General features: G+C 38.4%; 1 protein-coding gene across 6 annotated transcripts in view; it reads left to right on the top strand.

Moving 5' to 3' along the window:
* Nucleotides 1–24,225, top strand: part of map2k5 (mitogen-activated protein kinase kinase 5) — a 353,172-nt gene that overhangs the window by 252,540 nt on the left and 76,407 nt on the right. For all 6 annotated transcript variants that reach the window (XM_059639304.1, XM_048562623.2, XM_048562622.2 and 3 more), the window contains one exon: nucleotides 19,081–19,110. In XM_059639304.1, coding sequence (XP_059495287.1) covers nucleotides 19,081–19,110 — 30 coding nt within the window. The remainder of the gene's footprint in view (nucleotides 1–19,080; nucleotides 19,111–24,225) is intronic.

Raw genomic sequence — 24,225 nt, 5'->3', positions numbered from 1 at the left:
ACTCAAAGAAAATAAACTGTCATTTATTTACAAGTGTTGGTGACTGATAGAAAAATATGACAAGAAAGATACCCTGCATAGTTGGTATTGGATAAAAACATTCATTATTTGTAAGGATGATTCTGTTTATCACTTAAAATTTTGCATTTATATTAAACAAACTATATTGTTGGAAATTGTACTTGTTGTATTGCTTTCAAACAAAGCAGAATATATGTTACATGCAAAATATAAACAATTTACGATAAAGGTTGACCTAGAGCCCTGATCATTTCAACAAATTAACCAAATTCCATAATAAAACATTGTGAGCTTGACTTGGCAACCATCATTGGTGCAATTAAGTGTGTTACATTGTGAAAAAATTCACATTTGCACAAATGTAAAAGCAGTGTAGAGAATGTAAAAAAAAGTTATTCAGCTTTGTATCAATAATGCAACTCAGAATTCAGCTTGGCCCAAACAGATTGTATGACACCATATCACATCCCAACAAAATTGCTTTATGATGTTCCAGTTTTAAATCAGTTACAATAAAAGTGCATTTGGCATGTTAATATTTCAGTTGTTTGTTGACAACATTAAATTGTTTTAAAATAAAGTTATACAAATTGTGATATTTGACTCTTGAATTAAATTCAGCTATTTTTTAATATGCTAATGAGCAAAGTTCTACATGTGTGTAGATTTATCCCTATACAGATATTCGTTACTTTTCCTTACCAGAGAACAGTACATTGTTGGAACTTGAGTCTGCTTAAGCAGGGCAACCCTAAACAGATATTTTTGAGTATGCCTTGAAAAGGCACATTTAGTCAAAGCTTTTAGTCTTGTACTCAAGACAGTTGCAAGAAATACTAATGTAAATGGAAAAGAACCTCTCATCATACAGATGAAAGGGTTGTTTTCCCTTTTATATCTGATATTTCTTGCAAATTGAACTGATGAGCACAAGTCAGTGAGCTTCAAGGAAATTTGTGTTATTTTCCAGCAAAACTCAAGGTCTGTGCAAACAAATAACTAGACAGCTACCTGAAATCCAACAGTATTCTAGTCATTGCCACAGTTTATCAAACTAAAACTGAAAGTGTAATACACTGCTATATCCACAGTGTTAACAGTGCTGAACAGAAAGGTCTCCAAAATCTGGTAACTTTGTGACTTTTTATCAGTCAGAAGTCACGCAACATCAGATTATAGTCCAACACATTTTTGTGAAATCATAATCTTTAGGAGTGTAGCCCCCTTTTATCAAGTAAACTTGTTGGGCTAAAGCTTGGAGTTGTGTAACTACTGACTTTGTCCACTCCAGTCCAACGCCAGCACATCTGCTTTTTATCGAGGCATTTGACAGTGGCCATTTTTCATCTGATGCCAAATAGTCCTGTTGTTCACATTAATGACAAGCAAGTCCATAATTTCCAACTGTTTCTCCAATAATTTTTTTAAAATCTACTCTAGTAAAAGCCCTTATTTTCTCTGAAAAGAATACCACATTGGCAGTGATTGCATTTCTCATGACGCTGGTTTATGATTAACATTTGATAATTAGCCAGGACAAACAAGAATAGTAGTATTGTTCCAATAAAATCATTGGAAATCATACAAGCATGAATCTGCGAAACTAATGGTTGAGCAGGAATCACATCACTGTGACTTTTTTAAAACAACAGTATTTACTGGACTAAACCTGCTTTATTTGAATTGCTTAGTAATTTGAAATATACTCCATTAAATTTGAGCACATCTGTGCTTTTTGACGAGATGCACTTAATGCCGTAGGAATAAGTAGAATTTTTTCTGTGGCCTGATAAAATAATGTTTCTGTTGATTAACTTGATGTTAATATTATAATATTTACAATACACGTCGCATTTTTTAAACCAACATTATTTGAATGCTACATCGTTAGCATTTAATGATTCAGCAAAAAGGTTACATCTGTATTTACAGGGACACTGCTTTCAATTTTCATTCTTAATAAAATAGATGACTAAGCAATTGCCCAACCAATGGAACGGATCTAAGCTCTACAGTTTGGCCACATCCAGTTATGAATGATGATAGACAGTGAAGCAACTAATAGGAGATTCCACACATTAGTGCAAAAGACAAGACTGAAATATTTGAATCCATCTTCAGCAAGAAGTGCCATATGAAGGATCCACCCTGGTCTCTTTCTGAGGCCCGTAGCATCATAGATGCTAGTCTTTAACTATCTCCATTCCTCATGATATCAAGAAACTGGTGAAGGTACTGGATGTTACAAAAGCTATAGACCCTGACAACATTCCAGCAATGGTACTAAAGACTTGGGCTCCAGCGCTAGCCATGCCCCTCGCCAAGCTGCACACTTGTAGCTACGATACTGGCATCTACCTGATAATGTGAAAAATTGGCCAACTGTGCTCTCTACACAAAAGGTATGATAAACCAAGCGAGGCTAATTACCACCCATCAGTCTGCTCTTGATCATCAGCAAAGTGAGGAAAGGAGTCATTAATAGAGCTATCAAGCAGGACTTCCAAAGAAATATCCTGCTCAGTGATGCTTAGTTTGGATTTCACCAGGGCCACTCATCCATTGTCTAATCAGTGGCAAAACAACTGAACTCCAGAGATGAAGTGAGATTTACTTCCCTAGATATAAAGGTAGCATTTTATTGTGCATGGAGTCATACTTGCCACACAGGAAAATGGCTGTTGTTGAAGGTCATTTATAACAGCCCCAAGACAGCACTGCAGAAGCTCTTCAGAATAGTGTACCAGGCCCAATCATCTTTAGCTTTTCATTAATGACCTTTCCTCCTCCACAAGGTACACTAGAAATGTTCACAGATAACTATATAACATTCAGTATAGTCAAGACACCTTAGATACTAAAGCAGTTCGTATCCATATACAGCAAGACTGGGCGGTATCCAGGCTTGGATTGGTAAGTGACAAGTAAAATTTGTGCCACACAACTGCCAGGCCATGGTCATCTCCCACAAGAGAAAATCTAACCATCATCTCTTGACTCTAAATAGCATTACCATTGCTGAATCTCCCCAGTATCAGTCTGGGGTTTGCCATTATGCAGAAACTGAACTGGACCAGCTGTATAAATACTGTGTCTACAATAGCACATCAAATGCTCGGAATTCTGCAGGAGGAGTGCATTGACAATCGAGCCCTATTATTCCATTAGCCATGACAAATGTATATGCATCAAATTAGATCATGACAATTTATTTATCTGACTGATTGCAATTTAGAACCCAAAATTAATACCCAGGTTTTGCCTACAATAGGAAAAGTGGTTCTTTATAATAAATGTTTATAGTCTACTAAATGACAAAGAAGATGGATTATCAATATTAAACAACTATTAAACTTAAGTTATACCCCCTTCACCCCAAATACATGATCATTCATGAAAACAAACACAACAGATGGTTCAACAGAAATACTGTAGTTGGGAGAAAAATATCATCGGATAAAGCCTAGCTCTGGATCACCAGTCCAGGCCTCAAAAATAGCATGGACAGTTCCTATGATCCTTTTGATTCTTAGCAATGATAATGTAATGTTGTCTGGAAAGCGGCGACAGCATTTTCTTCACTGACAGATCAGTTGGATCCAGGGTCCTTCCTTTTGTTTTGTTTTAGATTTCTTACCTTTAATACCTCTGAATGTGTTTTTTGTTACACTGCCAAAAATTCATCACTTTGCTTCACTTGTTCATCCCAAGTTACGAATAAATTCTTTGCACATCTTTTGAATTTTAATGCAACATCCACATTCCCATTTTCATTCTGCAGTCCAAAATAAGAACATGTCTACATTCTGAAAGGAATGAAAAGCCGTTTCAAAACCTATTTTCAACACAAGGCACATGACACATGGTCAACAAAACAAAGAAATAAAAACTGAAATTGCTGGAGAAACTCAACAGGTCTGGCAGCATCTGTGAGAAGAGAACAGTTAATATTTCAAGTCTGGTGACTTTTCTTCATTATTAAAGAATTATATCTATTCATCCTTATTCATTTCCTGTACAGGTTTCACACAGTCCTTATCTTGGTGACCCTGTGGCCACATCTCTCTAATGGCAATTAAATCACATCTAGTCAACTTAGTTTCTGCGGAAATCAACATCTCCTACCTGAATGCTACTTGCATTCAGACAGTGTTTGTAATTCATCCTTTTTAACATTATTCTCCTCTTTGATCCTATTTGATGCCCACCATTGCTTTTTCTGTTCTTTGCTTTGATCCAGCTGAAATATTGTTCCTTCATATTGTTGCACTTCTACTTACTTGTTTGGCTTGAGCCTGAACTCCCCCTTGGGTTCCTATCTTCCTGCCAGTCTAGCTTAAACCTTCCTCCACAGCACCAGATTCATACCTCTGCAGGGATGTTAGTCCTGGACTTTGCAAAATGTAACCTGTCAGTCTTGTGTAGGTCCGACTTATCCATATTAGTCAGATTTTTAAAGCTGTCCCTCATACAACAGTTTTCCAGCTACAATTGCTCAGTTCTCCTGTTTCCATGCTCACCAGCCTGTGGGACTAGGAGTGATCTGAAATTACTGCTTTGGAGGCCCTGCTTTTCAATTTCTTTCCAAACTCACACTCGGATCATTAGTGCCAACATTGACATCTTCTTTTGGCTATTCATCCTTGGCCTGAAAAAAAAATTGCCTGTAATTGTTCTATAACATTTCTTAACCTTGGCACCAGGGTCACCACCTGATGAAGGAGCAGCATTCCAAAAACTTGTGATTTCAACAAACCTGTTGCTATAACCTGGTGTCATGTGATTCATTACTTTGTCCAACACTGGCACCTCCACATCATGGCACCAGAGAGGCAATATGTACAGAGTCACATTTATGACCGCAGAAAGGCTTATCTGTTCCTTTAACTGAAGATTCCAGTCAGTTCTGCTGTTTCAGTGTTCTTCTCTCCTCTGCAGCTGAGCCACTCATAGTGCCACTGACTGGACTCTGATTGCACCCCTCTCAAGAACCACCACCTCAACCAGCATGCAAAGCACAGAATCACTTTTTCAGCTGGATCATCTCGGGGACTGGTGCGCTGCCTACCTGGTCCTTTTGGGTGCTTGGTCATCACCCATTCCTTACCTGTCTTCACATCCCTAAGCTGCTGTGTGTCTGCATGTCATGCATATAGCTCTCCACTTCATGGATTCACAACAATGACTGTAGTCATTACTGATACCCAGACACATCTTGGCTTATGTCCTGTCTTCCAACTTTGGAGGACTCCTGTGGGAGGACTTTTGTCTCCTTCTTTCATTCAGGGCTTTGGAGAGGGGAACTTGTTTGCAGCTATCCCATGGTTAAGTATGTTTACTGAGTGGCAGGCCACATTGTAAGTTTTATGACCTTGAGGAATCAGTTTTTCACGTTTATTTTAACTGATTTTCTGTACAGCAACTGTTTAGTTTTGAGGTCTGATCATTTTTTGAGTAAAACAACTTTAATTTGAATTTCTTGTACTTCAGCCCCAGATCTCTTGTGCAGGGGGGAGCAGGCAGAATAGGAGATCTCTTCGTGGATCTGCTGAGCCTGACTCGATGCAAACAGCCATGGAGAGGATTGTAACATCCAAATGTCTGCCCCTGTTTTGTTGTTATGTCTGTAGTGATTGTAATGCGGTCAACCAAGTGGACCCCATTGAATATGAGTTCCCTGATTGGGGCTGTTAATCTGGTCCAATCAAAGAATCATGAAAGATATAAACAAGAGTGTCAGACATTCTGACAGAGCCAGAAAGCTTAGAAGAATCTTGCTCGCAACAGTCATCTTTGAGTTGGAGTCAGCATTTCTGACATCACACCATTATTTGGGAAGCTTGATTTGTTCGAAGACTGCCATCAAAGACTGGGCCCAGTATGTGAAAAGAATGTGTTATTTCTTCCAGGCACATGGCATTGGGGTAGATGGAAAACAACAGAAAATTATCCTGACAGCTTGTGGACCCACAGCTTTTTCAGTTGTTAGGAGCCTGCCTTTCCCTGAGGTACCAGATACAAAAACCTTTGAAATGTTGAAAGATTTGGTTAAGGAATATTACAACCCAAGCCGCCTCAAATTCTGAGAATCTATTGATTTTACTGGGCAATTCAAGGACCTATACTGGGGAACATTGATGGATTAAGAGTACAACTTCAGTTCCAGTCTCTGATGAGAAGCAGCTGGTTCAGTTATCACTGATAGTAGCTTCAGGCTGAAGCTTCACAGAGTGAAATTGGTTAAGAAATATTCACTTAGATTGGTTCAACATTTTTCAATTAGAAAATGAGTGCCTAAGTGAAGTCGTAATTAAATACCTGGAGGTTTCTCAGCCAGATCTAGAGACAATTGAAGGAGCCAAGGCCACCTTGCATGTTAACCAGGAAGCAATTCCATGTTTCTGTAGGGACCACCTAGTGCATTTTCTTTACGGGCAAAAATAGAGTCAGAAATCAAAAAGGCTAAAGCGACACGGTAGCTCAGTGGCTAGCACTGCAGCCTCACAGGGCCGGGGACCTGGGTTCAATTCCAGCCTTGAGTGACTGTCTGTATGGAGTTTGCACATTCTCCCCATGTCTGCGTTGGTTTCCTCTGGGTGCTCCGGTTTCCTCCCACAGTCCAAAGATGTGCAGGCTAGGTGGATCGGCCATGCTAAATTGCCCGTAGTGTTCAGGGATGTGTGGGTTATAAGGGGCTGGGTCTGGGTGGGATGCTTCAAGGGGCGGTGTGGACTTGTTGGGCCAAAGGGCCTGTTTCCACACTGTAGGGAATCTAATCTAATCAAAGGACTCATAAAACTAGTCCAGTTCGGAGAAAGGGCAGCACCGGTCATACCAAGCGTGAAGGCCTCAGGGTCTGTTCGTCTTTTGGGGGATTTCAAGCAAACTGTTGACTGCTTTTTGCAGCTGGATAGATACCCAGCCCTTCACTTAGACAGCTTTGCATATAAATGCTCTGCCATAAAGCTGGGAATGAGTCACTCACATTTACAGTTGTGGTTAGATGAATATTTCCAGACACATGCTACAATTAATACTCAAAGGGTAGTCCCAATAGAATAGACTGCCATTTGGGGTGTTATCAGCCTGTGCAATTTTTCAGCAGAGGATGGAGAACATTTTATAAGATCTACCCTAAGTTGCCATTTATTTATATGACAAGCTAATAATAAGGGAAGACCAATCAAGCTCACTTCAGGAACTTGGACATAATCCTTACATGTTTTTCACAGGCAGGCATACGTCTTAGAAGGGAAAAACTGTATGTTCTGAGCATGCCAAGTGACTTACTTGGGCTGCAGAGTCGACAAGACCATGTTATACCTGTTGGAAGATAAAGTGAGGGTCACCAAAGGTGCTTCAGATCCCATGTCTGTACCAGAGCTTAAGTCTTTCCTTGGGGTGGTGAACTCTTGCAGAAAGTTCATACAAAACCTGGCCTCCCTCCTGGCACCTTAGCCGCAGGTCTTAAAAAATGGTCAGTCTTGGAAACAATCACGTAACCAAGCCATAGCTTACTCGGAAGTGAAGAAACTGCTGTCATCCTTTATGGTGTTAGCACATTATGATCCCAAATGAGATTTGGTATTGACATGCAATGTGTCCCCGTAAGGCATTGGAGTAGTATTAGCTCATAGGTGGCCAAATGGAGAGGAACGCCCAATAGCATATACATCCAGGACTTTGGCTAATTCAGAACGTAAATATGCCCAGATACAGAAGAATGGTTTGGTGGTCATAGTTGGAGTCAGGAAGTTCCACCAATGCCTTTATGGATGTAAATTTGTAATCCGAACAAACCACAAACCCTTGCTGTTAGGTCTACTTAAAGAGGTCAAGGCAGTGCCACCCATTACTTTAGGCTGAATTCAGCTTTGCACTATAATACTAAGTGTATATAATTACAAGAGCGCATGGCATTTCAGAGGCTAAATGGTAAATGTGGATGCATTGAACTGCCTAATGCTGGAAGATATACCATCGGTCATACCACCACTGGAAGACTCTGTAATGGTTTTAAATTCTCTGGGCACACTTCCAGTCACAGCTGACAATATCAGACTTTGGAGCAGAAAGATCCAATACTAGCAAAACTGAAATAGCCAGTGGTGATGGGAGAAACTAAAGGTCACAACAAGAATTGAAACCTTTTTGGATCCTGAGAGACCTGATCACAGTAGAGGATGGCATATTGCTATGGGGAGCAAGAGCGATTGTCCCGAGCAAAGGTCACAGCCAGAAACTGGCTGAACTCACCAGATCCACCCATGGTTTCCGAAATAAAGTTGTTGGTGAGGAATTACGTCTGGTATTGGATGCATACATAGCTGTGTTGATGGGGCAGTGCCTAGAGTACCAACAAGGACAAAACAGCGCTCTCTCATCCATAGGAATGGTCAGGTATATCCTGGACACTGTTACACTCCAACTATGCAAGTCCTTTCATGGGTTAATTGTTCTTAGTCATTGTGGGCGCTTCCTGAAAATGGCTGGAGTTCATTTGTCAAACACAGGGACAATGATTGGAAAAGCTGTGCATCATTTGCAAAACAAGGATTCCCAGAAGTGTTGACCCAGAGAATAGGCCATCGTTGATCAACAGGTAGTTTGAGTATTTTCTAAAGTCAAATGGCATTCTTTATTTCAGGACAGCTCCATACCATCCATCATGCAATGGCCTGGCAGAAACAGCAGTCCAAACTTTGAATGCTGACTGAAAGAAACAGTCAACAGCTTCACTAGATACCAAACTGTGTCAGTTACTATTCGATTATTGGACCAGCTGCTAATGGGGAGTAGACTCTGCACCAGCTTGAATTGGATCTTCTGACACCTGGCCAGGGACAGGGTAAAACAGCATCAGAAACACTGCTCACACTTTATTATCTCAGAAACGCTGTGTTGGACACAAGCCTTCACTAAGTGAGAGAGACAGTTTACTTCAGGGGATGAAGTTTGGTGTAGGAACCACAGGAACGGCCCTGCATGGGTAAGAGGCATGGTCAACATGAATCAGGTATTGTGATGTATAAAGTGTGGGTAGGTGCAATGGTCCTGAACAAGCATGTAGACTCTACAAAAGCTGTAAACTCGCAAATGGTGTGGGAGCAAATCATGCCCAGCTCCTCGACCACTTTTCTTACTGTTCTGGAACACATGGGTTCTCCCTGTCTGTCAAGTGGTGAAAATACCTTGGAATCTGAGATGGGCATTGCTGATGTCACCGTCTCGATGCCTTTGCTGCCTAAAGAGGAGAATGAATTTCTTCTAAGATGCTCTAGGTGCAAGAGGTGTCCATTACGCACCATCCATATCAAAGACAGAGTTGAGGAACTTGACCTGGTGCTAAAACGCCCCAGGAGGAAAGAACCAGCCTAGTCAGAAGGGGAGGGAAGTAGTGATTGTCATGAGGTCAGCCAGGTGGACCTCGTAGAATATGAGTTCTCTGATTGGGGCTATTAATCTGGTCAAATCAGAGAACCCAAGCTGACAGATATAAACAGAAGTGTCAAACATCCTGTTCACTCTTGACAGCTAGTTCTGAGGAAGGTGGATAACTGTCAAGTGTGCTCCATATGTATATAAAGGATAGCTTGGTGATGGGATACTGGCTTCTGTGGAGTTATTTCATTATCTACTCAAGTGTCCATTGAGAGGGTACATGTGGAGCCCACCAACAGGGCACAAGATTTCCATGATAGGTGAGCACCACAAAGGACAGGATCAATTACCATCCACAGTAAAGGCATTTCAGTTTAATTTTGCAAAGTTTCTACTAACCTTTTAATTTTTCCTGTTGTTGCAGATTTCCACAAGATACATTTTATTAGTTTTCTTTTCAAGTTAGAAAGAAAATGAAATTTATTTAGCACTTTCATATGCTTTTGATCACCAATGCACTTCGCTCTAATAAATTAGTTCTGGAATTTGTCAGTCAGTTGTTTTGCAGCAAAAAGCTATGTTCTATCTATACACATTTTATTATTTGATAGAATTTGTTTAAATTGATAGCATTTCCTCATAGTTTTAGCAGTTGAATCACAATTGCGACAATTATTCCACAGAATTTTATAAATAAATTGTTACTTCACTAAACCTATCATTTCTTTTTTGTGCTGTGATTATTGAAGCCTACATGTATGCACACATTTTACTCCCCAGATAACAATTCGGAGTCAGAAAGTGCTGCAACATTTTCTCCTCCTAATTAGGCTGTTCAGCCAAATTTTAGCATCAACTATCACCCTGCTAAGATCAGTTACAAGTCACACATCAAACCTTTATTGTTCATAGTCAATCTTATTTATGTGTTTGATTTAGTCACTGAGCAGAAGTTTTGGGACAGGAGGATTAGGGCCACCGTTGTCATTGTGAATATGAGGAACAGGCCTGGACTTTGTCTCAAAAATATAGAGCTGCCAGCCGACAAACCTGGTCTGATCAGCTCACTGCCTCTTTCCAGTGCAATCTGCATGTTCTTACCTATATGCCATCTGATGAGATGGCAGAGTCACTGTCTGAAGCTTTTCAAAATTGCCTTTAAGAAGAAAATATTTTAATCATCCTGAGGATGGATAACCATAAATATCTTTGTTTTTTCCAAAAAAAATCAAATAAAATATTTTGAAAGATAATTGGCTCTCAAAGCTTAGTACTTTCCACACGTTTTAATCATCTATTAAGTAGCTCTGGCTAAATATAGTGCAGCAATGCAAAAGTTCTATTGAGGGAAAGGGGAGAGAGTTAATTAAAGCTCAAGGCAAAAGCCAATACAGTATTTTCAATGTTTGCTCTCATTCCAGAATGAAGTGTGCATGTCATTCCTTTACCATAGCCAATATGAGACTAACTCCGCTTTGTTGCTTTAAGGAAGTATGCGGCATTGCTTTCACAGTTTTAAATTAAGTCTTTCAAACACGCGATTGTCAAGGATTTGTACCTTCTCAAATCTAATCTGATCATATTAAGAGATGCCTAATAATTACAACTGAAAATGGAAGAGTAATAGCTGGTAAAATATGATCATATTTTAGTGGGTAACACATTGTTTGAGTACCTTACATTCTCTATTAATCTGCCCATAAGAATGTTTCAGTTAGTTATAAATGTACTGCTGTCTTGACTGGGATCATATGCATTTGAAGATACTCACTAATTATTTACATTTTTATTTCAGAATTAGCAGCATAAGTCATTTTACAGTTCTTATATTAAATATAATCTTTGACTGTGGTCTTGACAAGAGTAATTGAACCATGTATAGAAAGGGTTAAAATTCTCTTGGCAACACAATGCCAAAGTGTAGCAGATGCCTGTAATACATAGCTGTGGCCATGGTATTAACAACAGCTGTTCTACCAGAGGCCATCTAAATTAACATTTAGGGGCAGCAATAAACAAAATAACTGTCAGGCCTCTTTTGCAACTGCCAGCTTTATGTAGATCAAAAGGTTAAAAAAATGCAAAAAGAAGCCTGTGTTAAAATTAACTTGGCAGCAACAAGACTCAAAATGATACATTACAATAAAGCCAGAAATATATGCCAAATATTCAAAATAAAGCATTGGTGCACCATCTTCCAGAGGTGCCAAAATACTGATGAAATTGTGGTCTGCCGTTAATTGCAGTTTGCAGTAACATTGGAAGTAGGGGAATGAGAAGAGTAAAGGTACTTGTGCCTTAGGGGAGGGTCATGAATTAATAATTGCCATGTGCCGGATGAGCCCTGTCATAGGAGCAGAAATGAGGAAGTTGCCTTGCAGAGGGCTATCAATCACTCACTGACCATAACTTCCAGTAATTAGTGTATTTTATGGTCACTTGCTTCAGTGGCTCGGAAGCACATATGCTCCAATCGTGGCTAAACTTTGCTGAAGTAATATTCCAGAATGATTTATCTGCATGCTGCACTGGGATGTAACCCTGTATAGGTTGGAGCTTAGAGCTTAGCTGCATGCAAACGGCAGTAAGTGTTAGTTTAGATACATACAATTTACAAAGGTTGAGACCCCCATTCTGTTACACTCAGCTGCAATTTCAGTTGAGACAGTTTGGGTATAAGGTAGATATTTTCTTCCCCCAATTCCAAATATAATGCAGAGCAGCTTTTGGCAAGTCAGTAGCTTTATATTTTAAGTACAGCACAAAAGCACATGCTTTAACTTATTTTTGAAGTTGCATCGGTAATTCAATCATGAAGTCATTTTGATTTTACAGAAGGTGCCATTGGAGAGATTAGCGAATATTTCTTTCCAACCATGATGGAGTATAGTGACTTGCCTCCCTCTGTGGTTCCAAACATGAAGCAAATGTGTCACTTCATCACTTTGTTACTTGCATTTGTGCTGATTCACAAGGGTGAAGATTCTACAGGTTATCAGCTAATGGCTGTTATACATTAAAAATTGAAGCCACTCACACTCATCCCTTTCAAGGCTTAGCTCTTAAGCCCTGGATGGTTTCCTCAAGTGCAGCTGCGAACTAGCTGCTGAAGATTAAATTAATTTGTAATGCTTTCTTGTCCGTCCTCTGTAAATCCTGCACATTTAATAGAAGCACCACTTCAAGTTGGCTGTGTACTTTCTAAACTCTACCATGACCTTTTGTTATCTAGTTAACCTCACAGCATCTTGTTTTCACTTCAGAGAAACAAAGCCTTTCAAATCCATTTGGATTTTACCACTGTATAGGAAGATAAGAGAATTGATTTGGGTTAGTAATAAATCACATCACTACTGTGAGATATTAAATATGATACTTGGCTTGAGAGAAACTTCGACAGGCAATTTAACTCTGCTGTTTCATTATACTGTTCTCTATATGTAATATATGTTACTGTATTGAAGCCTTTCAAACATTCTCTAAAATAGTGGGAAATTCAGCATTTATACTAAATGGTTAATTACACACAAATATTAGATTATACATGTTGGTAATTGGTGTGGAAGATTGAGTAATATCACCATTTTGCAGTCAGAATCCCCTTCTGGTATTGGAACTGAGGGATAAAGTTAAAGGAGCTGCCTTCTCAGCCAACTCTGCTGCTGCTGTCCTGAAAGTAATTGATACTTATGTTCAGTGTTTAAAATAGGAAGCCTTCAATTCCTCAGTACTAACACTGTTTATATCAAAAGTGAATCAACGGCCTCTTATTATAAATTAGAATTTGCCAATTATAGAAGTAAAATTTTCCAATTTTTCTCTTTCTAAACTGGTTTCCATAATAAAGTTGTAAAATATAAATATATTTTAATTTAGTTTTGATATTGGCTACCAATATTTTGCAGCCTTATGCATTTTCTGCTATATTTTGTCCATTAAAATGCTTTTGACATGTATATGACATATCAGACATCAGATTATTTTGCAGAAAATTGCATTATAACAAGCAACTATAATTTTATGTTGTGACCTCCTAATACATTTTACATTGCCTAGAACACTAGTGTGATATTTGGCTGTTCATCTGGGCTGTGCCTTTAAGGGCATTGTATTTTGCTAATAGTTGGGGTCAGTTAAGAACCAGATATAATTAATTGCAAGTTTCAGGTCCTATGTTACTGAGTTTTTTTTTGGATCATTTTATATCTAACAAATTATGTTTCTCAGAGTATGGCAGATGCATACTGGATACAAAAGTTTTATTTATGTTCATAGCTAACAGTTTCTTGAGTGTAGGTTTCGTATTGTAAACAATTTTTTTTTGCAAACCTAGTCTCAAATGAAAATGAGCTAAGTTGGAACTGTTTTTGGTGATGTTGATTGAGCGATAAACTTGAGACAGGACACTGGGAAACCTCTTCTACTCTTCAAGTAATGCGACTTGACAAAGTAATGCTATAATCTCCTTACAAACTATTAACTTCATTTTTAAAATTAAACTCCCAGTTAATAGCTGAAAGGATTACATAAAAAGACTTGAGGTTTTAAAACATTTGCTGTAATAAACGACTAAAATCACTTGACTGAACAGTACACTTTTAGACAATTTATGCATTAAACTACGTATCCTTACTTTCCTCTATTAGTTATAAGAAAAATGAAAGAAACCTAACCCTAACCTTAACCCCACCTACATTTGGGACACCACCCACACCCTTCACCTCCTCCAAGACTTCCTGTTCACTGGCCCCCAACATCTCATCTTTACTATGGACATCCAATCCTTGTAAACTTGTATTCCCCAAGTAGATAGCTTAAAGGCCCTCTGTTTCTTTCTCTCCCGCAGGCTCAACCAGTCCCCCTCCACTGACACCTTCGTCCGCTTAACCAAACTTGTCCTTACCCTTAACAACTTCTCCTTCAACTCATCTCGCTTCCGACAGACTAAGGGGGTAGCCATGGAAGCCCGATGGGCTCAAGCCATGCCTACCTCTTTGTATGATATGTGGAACAGCCCATCTTCTGCAGCTACACTGGCACCATCTCCCACCTCATCCTTCACTACATTGATGACTGTTTCGGCACTGCATCATGCTCCCATGGGGAGCTTGAACAGTTCATCAACTATACTAACACCTTTCACCCAACCTCAAGTTCACCTGGACCATCGCTGATACCTCTCCCTCCTTCCTTGTCGTCACTATCTCCATCTCTGGTGACTGCCTTGAAATCAATATCTATTTCAAGCCCACCGACTCCTACAGCTGCCTAGACTGCACCTGCTTTCACCTACCTTCCTACAAGAATATGATCCCCCAATCCCAATTTCTCCACCTCTGCCGCGTCTACTCCCTAGATGGGTGTTCCACTTGTGCGCAAGTTAAGGAATGGGACTTCAACTTTCTAATTTGGAAGTGAGTGTGCTATATTGACACCATGATTTCTGAACTAAGTTAGAAGATATTTTCTGTGCCCTCCTCTCATCAGTAAGATGTCCAGATCAGACAATGCATTAAATGTAGCACAGAAATATACAAGAAAAGTGAAGAAAAATGCGTGTCCAACATTCATTTTCATTTTAGCAAAACAACCTCTCAAGGCATTATATATGGAGAATAGAGTCTAATTGTGATCTTGACCAGGAGTAACCAGAAATACAGATGCCCATTTTAATGTCATATGTTCTGTCCTTATTTTATAGATTTCTATCATAAATTAATTTTGACCACATTTACATTAAAAACTACTCAGTTGAACTTGCCAGATTGTATTTGCACGCTCCTGCCGGTGCAGCTGTTGTATTGCCTCCTAACAGGAGAGTATAACATTAGTAATTTCCATTATAATTTTAACATAGGAATTTGTAATGTCAATGTTGACCGACAGCACACATCAACACAACGTATTTTTATATATAGTGTAGTGATATTTGACATTCAACACTATAACATGTAAGGAATTTTGAGGCCAACTCAAAAGCCCACAGTATCCTTTTATTCTTAGTTCAGGATTTGTAAAAAGAATGATAGAAGCAAAAGTGCCTTTCCCCATGAGGTAAGCTATCAGGATGAATAAAGCTCTCATGTATTTCCTCCTTGCTGTTACAACATGAAGTATTAATTTAGGCCTGTGATTAACTGTGACCATGCAACCCAGATTGAACTAATAAGGTAAGACACAGGTGGTGTGAAAAAGAAGCATGCTGTTGACAGGCTCATGTACTTCATCTAAAAAAAATTGTTGCTCATGTCTTATTGGGCTATTCGTAATACCCAACATATCTTATATGTAGTGAATTATTTCATAAGTGACCAACAGTTGTTGAAGGCAAAACAGGCCATTTTGATCATTAATACCAATGAACATAATGAAGAATTGAGTTACTTTTGTGTGGTAATCGAGAGAGTAATATTGGCCAAGATACTCTGAAAACTACCAACCTTCGTGATCTACCTGAGTAAGAACACAGGCAACTTTCCCATTATCACCTCACACATATGCTATAATAGCATTATTAGATTGGTGACTGAGGGTTTTTAGTTTGCGCACCTGGATAAAAATAGTATTGTAATTATAGAATATTCCCTGAATATGGATTATATCTTAAGATCATTTTGACCTATGCATCAGGGGATAATATTGGTTTCAGATCTCATTATGGAAACAGTTTTCAACAGTAATGCCAAATTTTGGAACATAGAACCCAGGCTTCCTTAATAGCTTGATTAGTAAAAACATATGTAACTCAGTTATGCACATTTAGTTTCATTTGCAGTTTGCATCATGTTGCCTGATCTCGCAGATTAGGTGGCAAGAAGAATGGAATGTTTGATCTCAGTAACCCTTAATAGGGAATATTATTCAAGAATCTTACTTTATACTCTCTCTTCCCTAAATTGTCTGTAAGAGAGTTATGTGAAGAGAGTCATTGTTTCCTACCAACGATTGAATAGCCCAATAACACTCACTGCCTACATATCAAGAATGACTGACGAATACCAAAGAGTATTCAGCTCTTGTCGAACTTATCTCCAACAGAAATTAACATATCCTCAAGAAAGGAAGAAGGTGGCAGAATTGGAAAAAAAAAGTGAACTCAAGCATAATTATTGATCTACCTTCAATGTTGCACTCGTGACTATAAACTTTGGATAAGCTAATGATATTATTTCTGGTCATGCACTGAATTTTATGGGGCCTGCAAGAATGGACAGAAAGGTGGGAATGGCTTCCAGAAAATCAGCTGGACGGCAGATGTGGTGTGTGCTTCGTCTTGCCATTTCTGTGGCATTTTATCAGAAACAGAAAATGTGATGTCCTGCCACCGCTGGCATTTTATTAGTAACTTGTGATTCTGTGCCCTGTGATGAGACAACATTTTTTAAACTTTAGTGGCACCCCCCTAGGCTTTGAGTGTCAAGTGAGTTTGAATCCCCATGTGCCTTTCAGAAGTAACAACAGACATCCCTTCATCAATAAATCTTATTTCATTCTTTAACTCTTCCACGTCATGCATACCCCTCTCTCTCTCTCTCTCTCTCTTTCTTTCAACCTCCTTCTATCTCTTACCCTTAGTTTCTCCTCATCCCCTCCACTCTCCCAGGGCTTGCCTGATTTGCCTCACAGATCACACCCCACTTACCTTGATTCAAGGATGGCACTCATTCAGCTTCTCCAGCTGGTGCAGTGCCAGCCCTGATCACCATTCTTATTATTGGGATTGAAGAGCTATCTGTCCTCTGATTACTTGCCAACTCTTGGAGGTGTGATATTGTCTAAAAGGTTTGAGAATCCTAACAACAGCTCAAAGGCTGCCTGTTGGCTGGGCTATAAAGTTGGGACACCAGAAAAGGAGCATGGTGAGGTTTGCCCCAGTTTTCCAGCACGTTATTCAGGATGTTGCCACTTTGTCGAAATTCAGCCATACATGCATTTGTGAAAAGTAAGATAATGGAACATTATGAACAGTTTTGGTCCACTCATCTAATGAAAGCTACATTGGTGTTGGAAGCAGGCCAGAAAAAGGTTAACCAGATTGATCCCTAGTGTGGAAGGACTGTTTTCTGAGAAGTCGAATACGTTTGGCCTGTACTCATTGGAAATGAGAAGAATGCAAAGCAACATTGTTAAAACATATAATATTTCTAGGGGTTTGACAGGATAAATACAGAGTGGCCATTTCCCCATCTGGGAGAATATAGGGCCAGAGCACATAATATGAGTGAGCCTGTAAAAGACAGACATAAGGGGGATCCTCCTCTTTCAAAGGGTCATGAATCTATGGAATTCTTTATTGCAAAGGACTGTAGAGCTTGGGTTGTTAAGCATATGTGAAGCTGAGAGATTTTTAATCAAGGGAATCAAGCGTTTTGAAGCAAAGGTAGAAAAATGGAGTTGAAGATCATCAGATAACCCATTGAATATCAGAGCAGACTCGATGGACTGAATGGCATATATCAGATGCTCCACATCTGTTGGTCTTATTATTTATATAGCTATGATCTAAAGTGTTAAGTAGCAAAATATCTTACAGTCATAGAGATATACAGCCAAAATACAGCGCGGAAACAGACCCGTCGGTCCAATTCATGTATGCCAACCAGATATCTTAAATAAATCTAGTCTCATTTGCCAGCCTATGGCCCAAATCTCTCTCAACCCTTCCTATTCATGTACTCATCCAGATGCCTTTTAAATGTTGTAATTGATCAAGCCTCCCCCACCTCCTCTGGCACTCATTCCAAACACACATCACCCACTGCATGAAAGGTTACCGCTTAGGTCCCTTTTAAACCCTTCCCTTCTCACCTTAAATCTAAGCCCTCTAGTTTTGGACTCCCTCATCCTGGGGAAAAGACCTTGTCCATTTACCCTAAACCATGCCCCTCATGATTTTCTAAACCTCTAAGGACACCCTTCAGCCTCCAACACTCCAAGGAAAATAGTCCTAGTCCATTCAGCCACTCTCTATAGCTCAAATCTTCCAACCCTGGCAACATCCACGTAAGTCCTTTCTGAACCCTTTCAAGTTTCACGACGTCCTTCCTATTTATTACGTGATTCTTAACGCATAATGCGTTCTAGTTAGGTATTCATTTTCCCAGAAAATAGTCTGTGGTAAAATTGTTTTAATAATGTTGTAGGAAGCCTCCGTTACCCACTTTCAGTGAAACAGATAACACTTACACAGTTCATATGTAACACCAAAAAATATGTATTCGTGTGTCTGCAAAAGCTGTGATTTGGACTCAGAAGCGGAACGGTGGTTGATAATTTTCATCAGGGTTGCATCCGTCTGGAGATACAGCTTCTTTCAACCCCTGGTGATAGTGAAACAGGGAAAATTAAGAAGGACATTAGAGCTTCATTAAATCTGAAGCACATATAGTACAGTGAGATATCTGCAGGCAATTTCTTAGAAGATTATACACCATGCCTTGTGTTCCCTTTTCTTTTAAAATAGAGCAGTGTAGGCATTGATACATGATTAAAATAAAATCTAATATTAGACGTGTGGTTAAATTACCTTTCTAAAAAAGAGTTTTGTATTTTAAATGTGTTTTTAAAAAGTGTTAATTTTGTTTGAGTTTTGATGGAAGAATTCAAACTCTTGTCTTACAGTGAGACTATGCCCCACATGCAGATCCATAACTAGACAAATATTATTTCCGTTTACAGCTTGCTCTTGGGAGGTTTCCTTATCCTCAGGTAAGATTGTTCATTACTGGCTTTTGCCACTATGACATTCATCCCTATGTATGAAGGTGCAAGGGAGCAATCCTGAAAGTTTATGTCACATACACACAAAGCTGCAGACTTAAATTGAAATATGCTATCCATCCAGTGGTTTGGAAACCATTTTTTAATCTCCCCTTCTCTTGCCCACAACAGCACTCTGTGTATGTCTTCCTCCCACACCCCTCAGTGGTCTATATAAACTAAACAGTATCCAGCTCCTCTGATTTTAAAGTCTTGTTGGCGTACATTCTTTGAGCATCCATTAACTTATTATTATGCAAATAGGATTTGCATTACATGGACAAATATATGCATGGCAAAATTGTGTGTCTGTGTCATAAAAATGAAAAATTCAGATTTGCACCTCTTGCTGATATTTTCTTTTCAGTTTGCTCTCAAAGTTTTTGACAGTTGTGACAATCACTCTTGTATCAGTTTTTGAAGGACTTCCAATGATTCTTTCATATTGGACAGCTAAGCTGGTTGATAAAAGCCTGCATATTAACCAAATGTATGATTGATTGAACAAATATTACATTTCTGATTTGCTAGTGCAAATGTAAAAGATTTTGCTTTCATTTCCATAAAAGGAACGGAAGGGTGGAAAAAAAACTGACGTGTCTTACGCTGTGAAACCAGGCCGGGTTAATAAATTACATTGAAATGACCCGAAGTAAAAATAACTTCTGTGCAAATAGTGCCCCTGGTATTGTAAAGCTTTGAATGTTTTCACACCCCATTAATTTATTACTTCTCTTTCTTCATCTTTAAATTTCATTTTTTTTTAAATTCAGACTCCCTGCTGCAGTAGTGATTTTCATCTTGTTGTTAATTTTCCCTGCTCCATATGGAGCTCCAGACATTTCACCTGGAGGCTGTACTAGATTTTGCTGTAGTGATCGCACTTCCGGAGGCCAAAACTGTCAGTTAAGGTTCCTGGTGCATCTGTCTGCACCAGGCATTTTTTTTGCTGGCACTGAGTGTGAATAACAAATTGGATGCACCTGAGATTTGGATGATTAGTGTGTTTGTGTATCAGTGCTATGTATGTACTCCTTGTAAGCAGATAGCTCTGGGGGGCCTAAATAGCCACCATAGGTGGAACTGTACTCAAACCTTACATTTTGGCTTCCCCGAGCACACTGTAAACATCCCTCACATTAAGAGGCTTGAAATATTTCATCCTGCTTTGTCATTGATTAGAAAAGAGTCTTTAATTTCATTTCACCCCATGTTGTGATTAATTTGCATTCTTTGTCAGAAGTTAATGAAGTTTTTTACGGTTCACACTGAAAATCCTTGAAGACATCTTATTTGATCTTCTGTTTATACAACCGCCGGCAGATGCTGTTTTGATTGATAGCAGGCTTTCATTCCCCAAGTTATTTTAAGCAACTGCTCTGTTTTGAATACAATATAAAGCTACTTTATTTTTGCTTTTCCTCATTGGGGAAAAATTAACAGGAATTTATGCTAAAAATTAACACTAGCCTCTGGGAGGTTAGACCCCTCTGTCGCTGCTTAAAACGTTTTTGGTCTTTACGTAGCTCTAATTTAATGTAAAGTAAAAGTTTGCTGAATAGATGTCAAGTACTAATTGGAGTCAATGCAGGACAATCCCTGAAGCGGCATGTACCAGGGTTTCTTCCTTTTTTTGCATACAATCCATATTATTGACACTACTTGCCCTGAACATTTTCATTCAGATGCAGACAACTCATCAAGGATTTAAATGCTTGTTTGACTTGGAAGCTGAAGTTGCCAATTTTAAAAAATTGTTTTTTTAAAAAAAATTGACACCTAGAATTTTAAACATATTTTTATTTAAACAGTTAGTTTAGGATGAATGTGTATCATAATTGGAAATTAAATTATAATAGTTTTCCCAACTAATTTATTGTAATATAATGTAAACAAATATTATGAATATTTAAACTAGAAATCTCTGTTTCGGAAGAAAAACTGCATGCTTCAGGTGCAAAACACTAAAAGATATTGCTGGGGTGATTGAGCTAACATTTCAGTATTAGCATGAATTCTTACCAGCCTATTAGTTTGTCTGAAATTTCAGTTTCTGCCAGTTGTGGTTTGCCTTTGTATATTATGTGGCACTTCACTAATGTATTGACTTTAGAAATAAATAGAGGCCTAGAGGATAAAAACAAGGATGTTATGATAAATCTGTACAACAGTTTGGCCTCAGCTGGAATATAGTTTTCAATTATGAACACCACACTTGAGGAAGGATTTGAAGGCTTTCGAGGATGGTGCATAAAGATCTGCAAGTATGTTCCATGGGATGATGAACTTCAGTTGTGGAGATAGATCGGAAAAGTGGGAGTTGTTCTCCTTCCATAAGAGAAGGTGATGAGGAGATTTGGTAGAACCATGAGGAACCAAGACCAAATAGAAGGAGAACTGTTCCAATTGGCAGAATGGTCATGAACCAAAGGATTTAAGATCATTAGCAAAAATAAAAGTAACACGAGAAAGAATATTTTTTGCAGTGAGTGTTACAGGCCTGGAATTTGCTGAATATGAAGGGGATGGATAGAAAATGGTTTCAAAAGTAAATAATACATGGCTAAAGAGAAAACTTTCGGAGCTCCAGGGACTGAATGTAAGGAATATAACCAGTTCAATTGTTCTTGCAGAGAGCCAACATAAATATTAAGGCCCAAACTGACCTCAGTCTGTGCTGTGATATAACTATGCTATGACTGATCACTTTTGAAACAACTACATTTAAAACCATATTAGCACGAGAGTTTTTGAAGAAAAGTCCTTTTCGGGTGCCTGAGAAAGTAATGGAGATGCAACTTAAGACATTCGAAGACCAAAAGTATTAGAAACTGATATAAAAAGTAAATATTTAATTCTATTCTGTCAACCTATTTTCTTCTGTAAACTGAAACATATACTCCGTTGATAAGTCGCCTTCATGGTGAAATGCATAACCAGTACATAACCGGTAAAGCCGTATACTAGCTTTCACATAACCAAATAATGCCTGTTTGTGCTGTATCACAAAAGCAGAAATACTTACCTGAATTATACCACACATGTTTGCAAAATTGTTTTAAAGTTATAAAATACAGACAATATAAATAAATATCAATTAAAATGAAAATTACTGAAAGACTGAAGTCTAGTTTTTAAGGCTTATGATATTTTTGACAGTGCAGAAATTAATCTGATTAATTATGAAGTTTTTCCATTGATTCTGAGATGTTCATCATTTTCTTTTTTAAAAAAAGTTAAAAACATAGTGCATTTCTTTTCAGGTTCACTACAAATATTTGGAGTTAAAGCAGATGAAAATAATTTCTGACGAGCACTGGTAGCAGTGAGACACTGTGGAGATGATTTCTTTTTGGGAGGTGAAATATTTTAAAATAATAGAAACAAATTGGATTCTCTTGACAATTCAATGAGTTGTGCATATCTGGACTGCATTTAATACGGATATCCAAAGTTCAGTTTGTATGAAAACTTTGGTTTCCTGAATGTGGCCAGAATGTCAACCCTGTTCAGTTACACCATAGAAGAGAATGCAGTTACTCTCTACTGATGTAAGAAGTTTGGGTTAGTCCATTCTATCGCCAAACCGAACTTCAGCGTTTTACAAGTCACTCAGGATCCAATTTTCCCACTTTGTTTTCAGTTGCATATGCTATTTGCATTCAGAACAAGCACAAAACAGACTTGAGTCAACTTTTCAACATTTACTTATCCTCTCACCTTCAAAAATAATGACGAGACTGTAAGGAGAGATCAGGCCAGTTGCATTTGGAGTGGATCATTGTCAGTATTAATATTAAAGCGTTGAAAGGCATTTAGTGCACAACTTCTTCTCTGATCAAGAAAAACATTTAATATACATTTTTAGAGTCTTCATTTCAATTTAGAAATCTTTTATGGCGTATAGGAATTTGTTCTGAGCTAGCTGTAACAGAATCTTAAACCAATTTTATAAAACAAAATATTTGTACTTAATGTACAGAGAAAATTGTTCTTCTCACACCTTACACACACTCTTGGACAAGATACAAGGAAAGGTATACCTTCTGATAAGCAATTACTTTCTAACCTCTTAATTTAAAAGTCTCTTTCTTTTGCAACTTCTTTTGTTTCTTTGTAGATGATGCTGTTATTTTGAGTCCTTTCACTCTTATTCCAAAGTTTCATATCATAGAATCTTGCTGCACCAAACCAGTTATTCAACCCACCAACACTGTACTACTTTTTTTCTACATGGTCCAGCTACGGTGTGGTATGATACATTATCATCATAGGAGAATCAAGAGATGGGTTCAGTGAGATACTGATGTCGCAGCGTCCATAAACAAACATATTGATGTGTAGACACATTGAGGCCTTTTAATATACTTCTTCAACTCTGTATGAAGATAAATCATGGTTTTGCACACTGATGCAAGTTAGGTTGGTTTTTGTCACAGCATCTTGATTCAGTTTGCAATTGGAAGGGGTGAAAGAAAAACAAAAGAAACTCTAGTTTTGTATATTTTGCAATAACTCTTCAACTGTTTCTTCAGTATCAGAATTGTAAAACTCATTGGTTTAGCTTATTTTTTTGGTTATGCTTTGTATTGCATCAGCTTTTTAGGTCAAAATAGACATCAATAATAAACGTTTTTCCACATTATGTGAAAATGATTTTAACTATCTGTTTAATTCTTTCTTTCATTTATTGGCATTTTTTTAAAATTCCAATTTCCTATTGAGTTAATTTGTATAAAGTATTTTTCACTTGAGGAGGGTTCGGCTGCATATCAACACCCTCTGTTCATGCAAGCATATGGTTAACACATGAGAACAGCTTAGGTCCATTTCTTTGAATGTGATTAAAGGACACATAGCTCAGCATGGAAACAGATCCTTCAACCCAATTCATCCATGCCAACCAAGTTTTCTAAACTGAACTAGTCCATACTGCCCTCCAACCCCACCACACCCGGCACCTTCCCCTGCAACCGCAGGAAATGCTACACTTGCCCCCACACCTCCTCCCTCACCCCTATCCCAGGCCCCAAGATGGCATTCCACATTAAGCAGAGGTTCACC

This window comes from Stegostoma tigrinum, chromosome 33, assembly GCF_030684315.1.
Source record: "Stegostoma tigrinum isolate sSteTig4 chromosome 33, sSteTig4.hap1, whole genome shotgun sequence".
NCBI classification, from domain to species: domain Eukaryota; kingdom Metazoa; phylum Chordata; class Chondrichthyes; order Orectolobiformes; family Stegostomatidae; genus Stegostoma; species Stegostoma tigrinum.
This window is presented reverse-complemented; position numbering and strand designations above follow the sequence as displayed.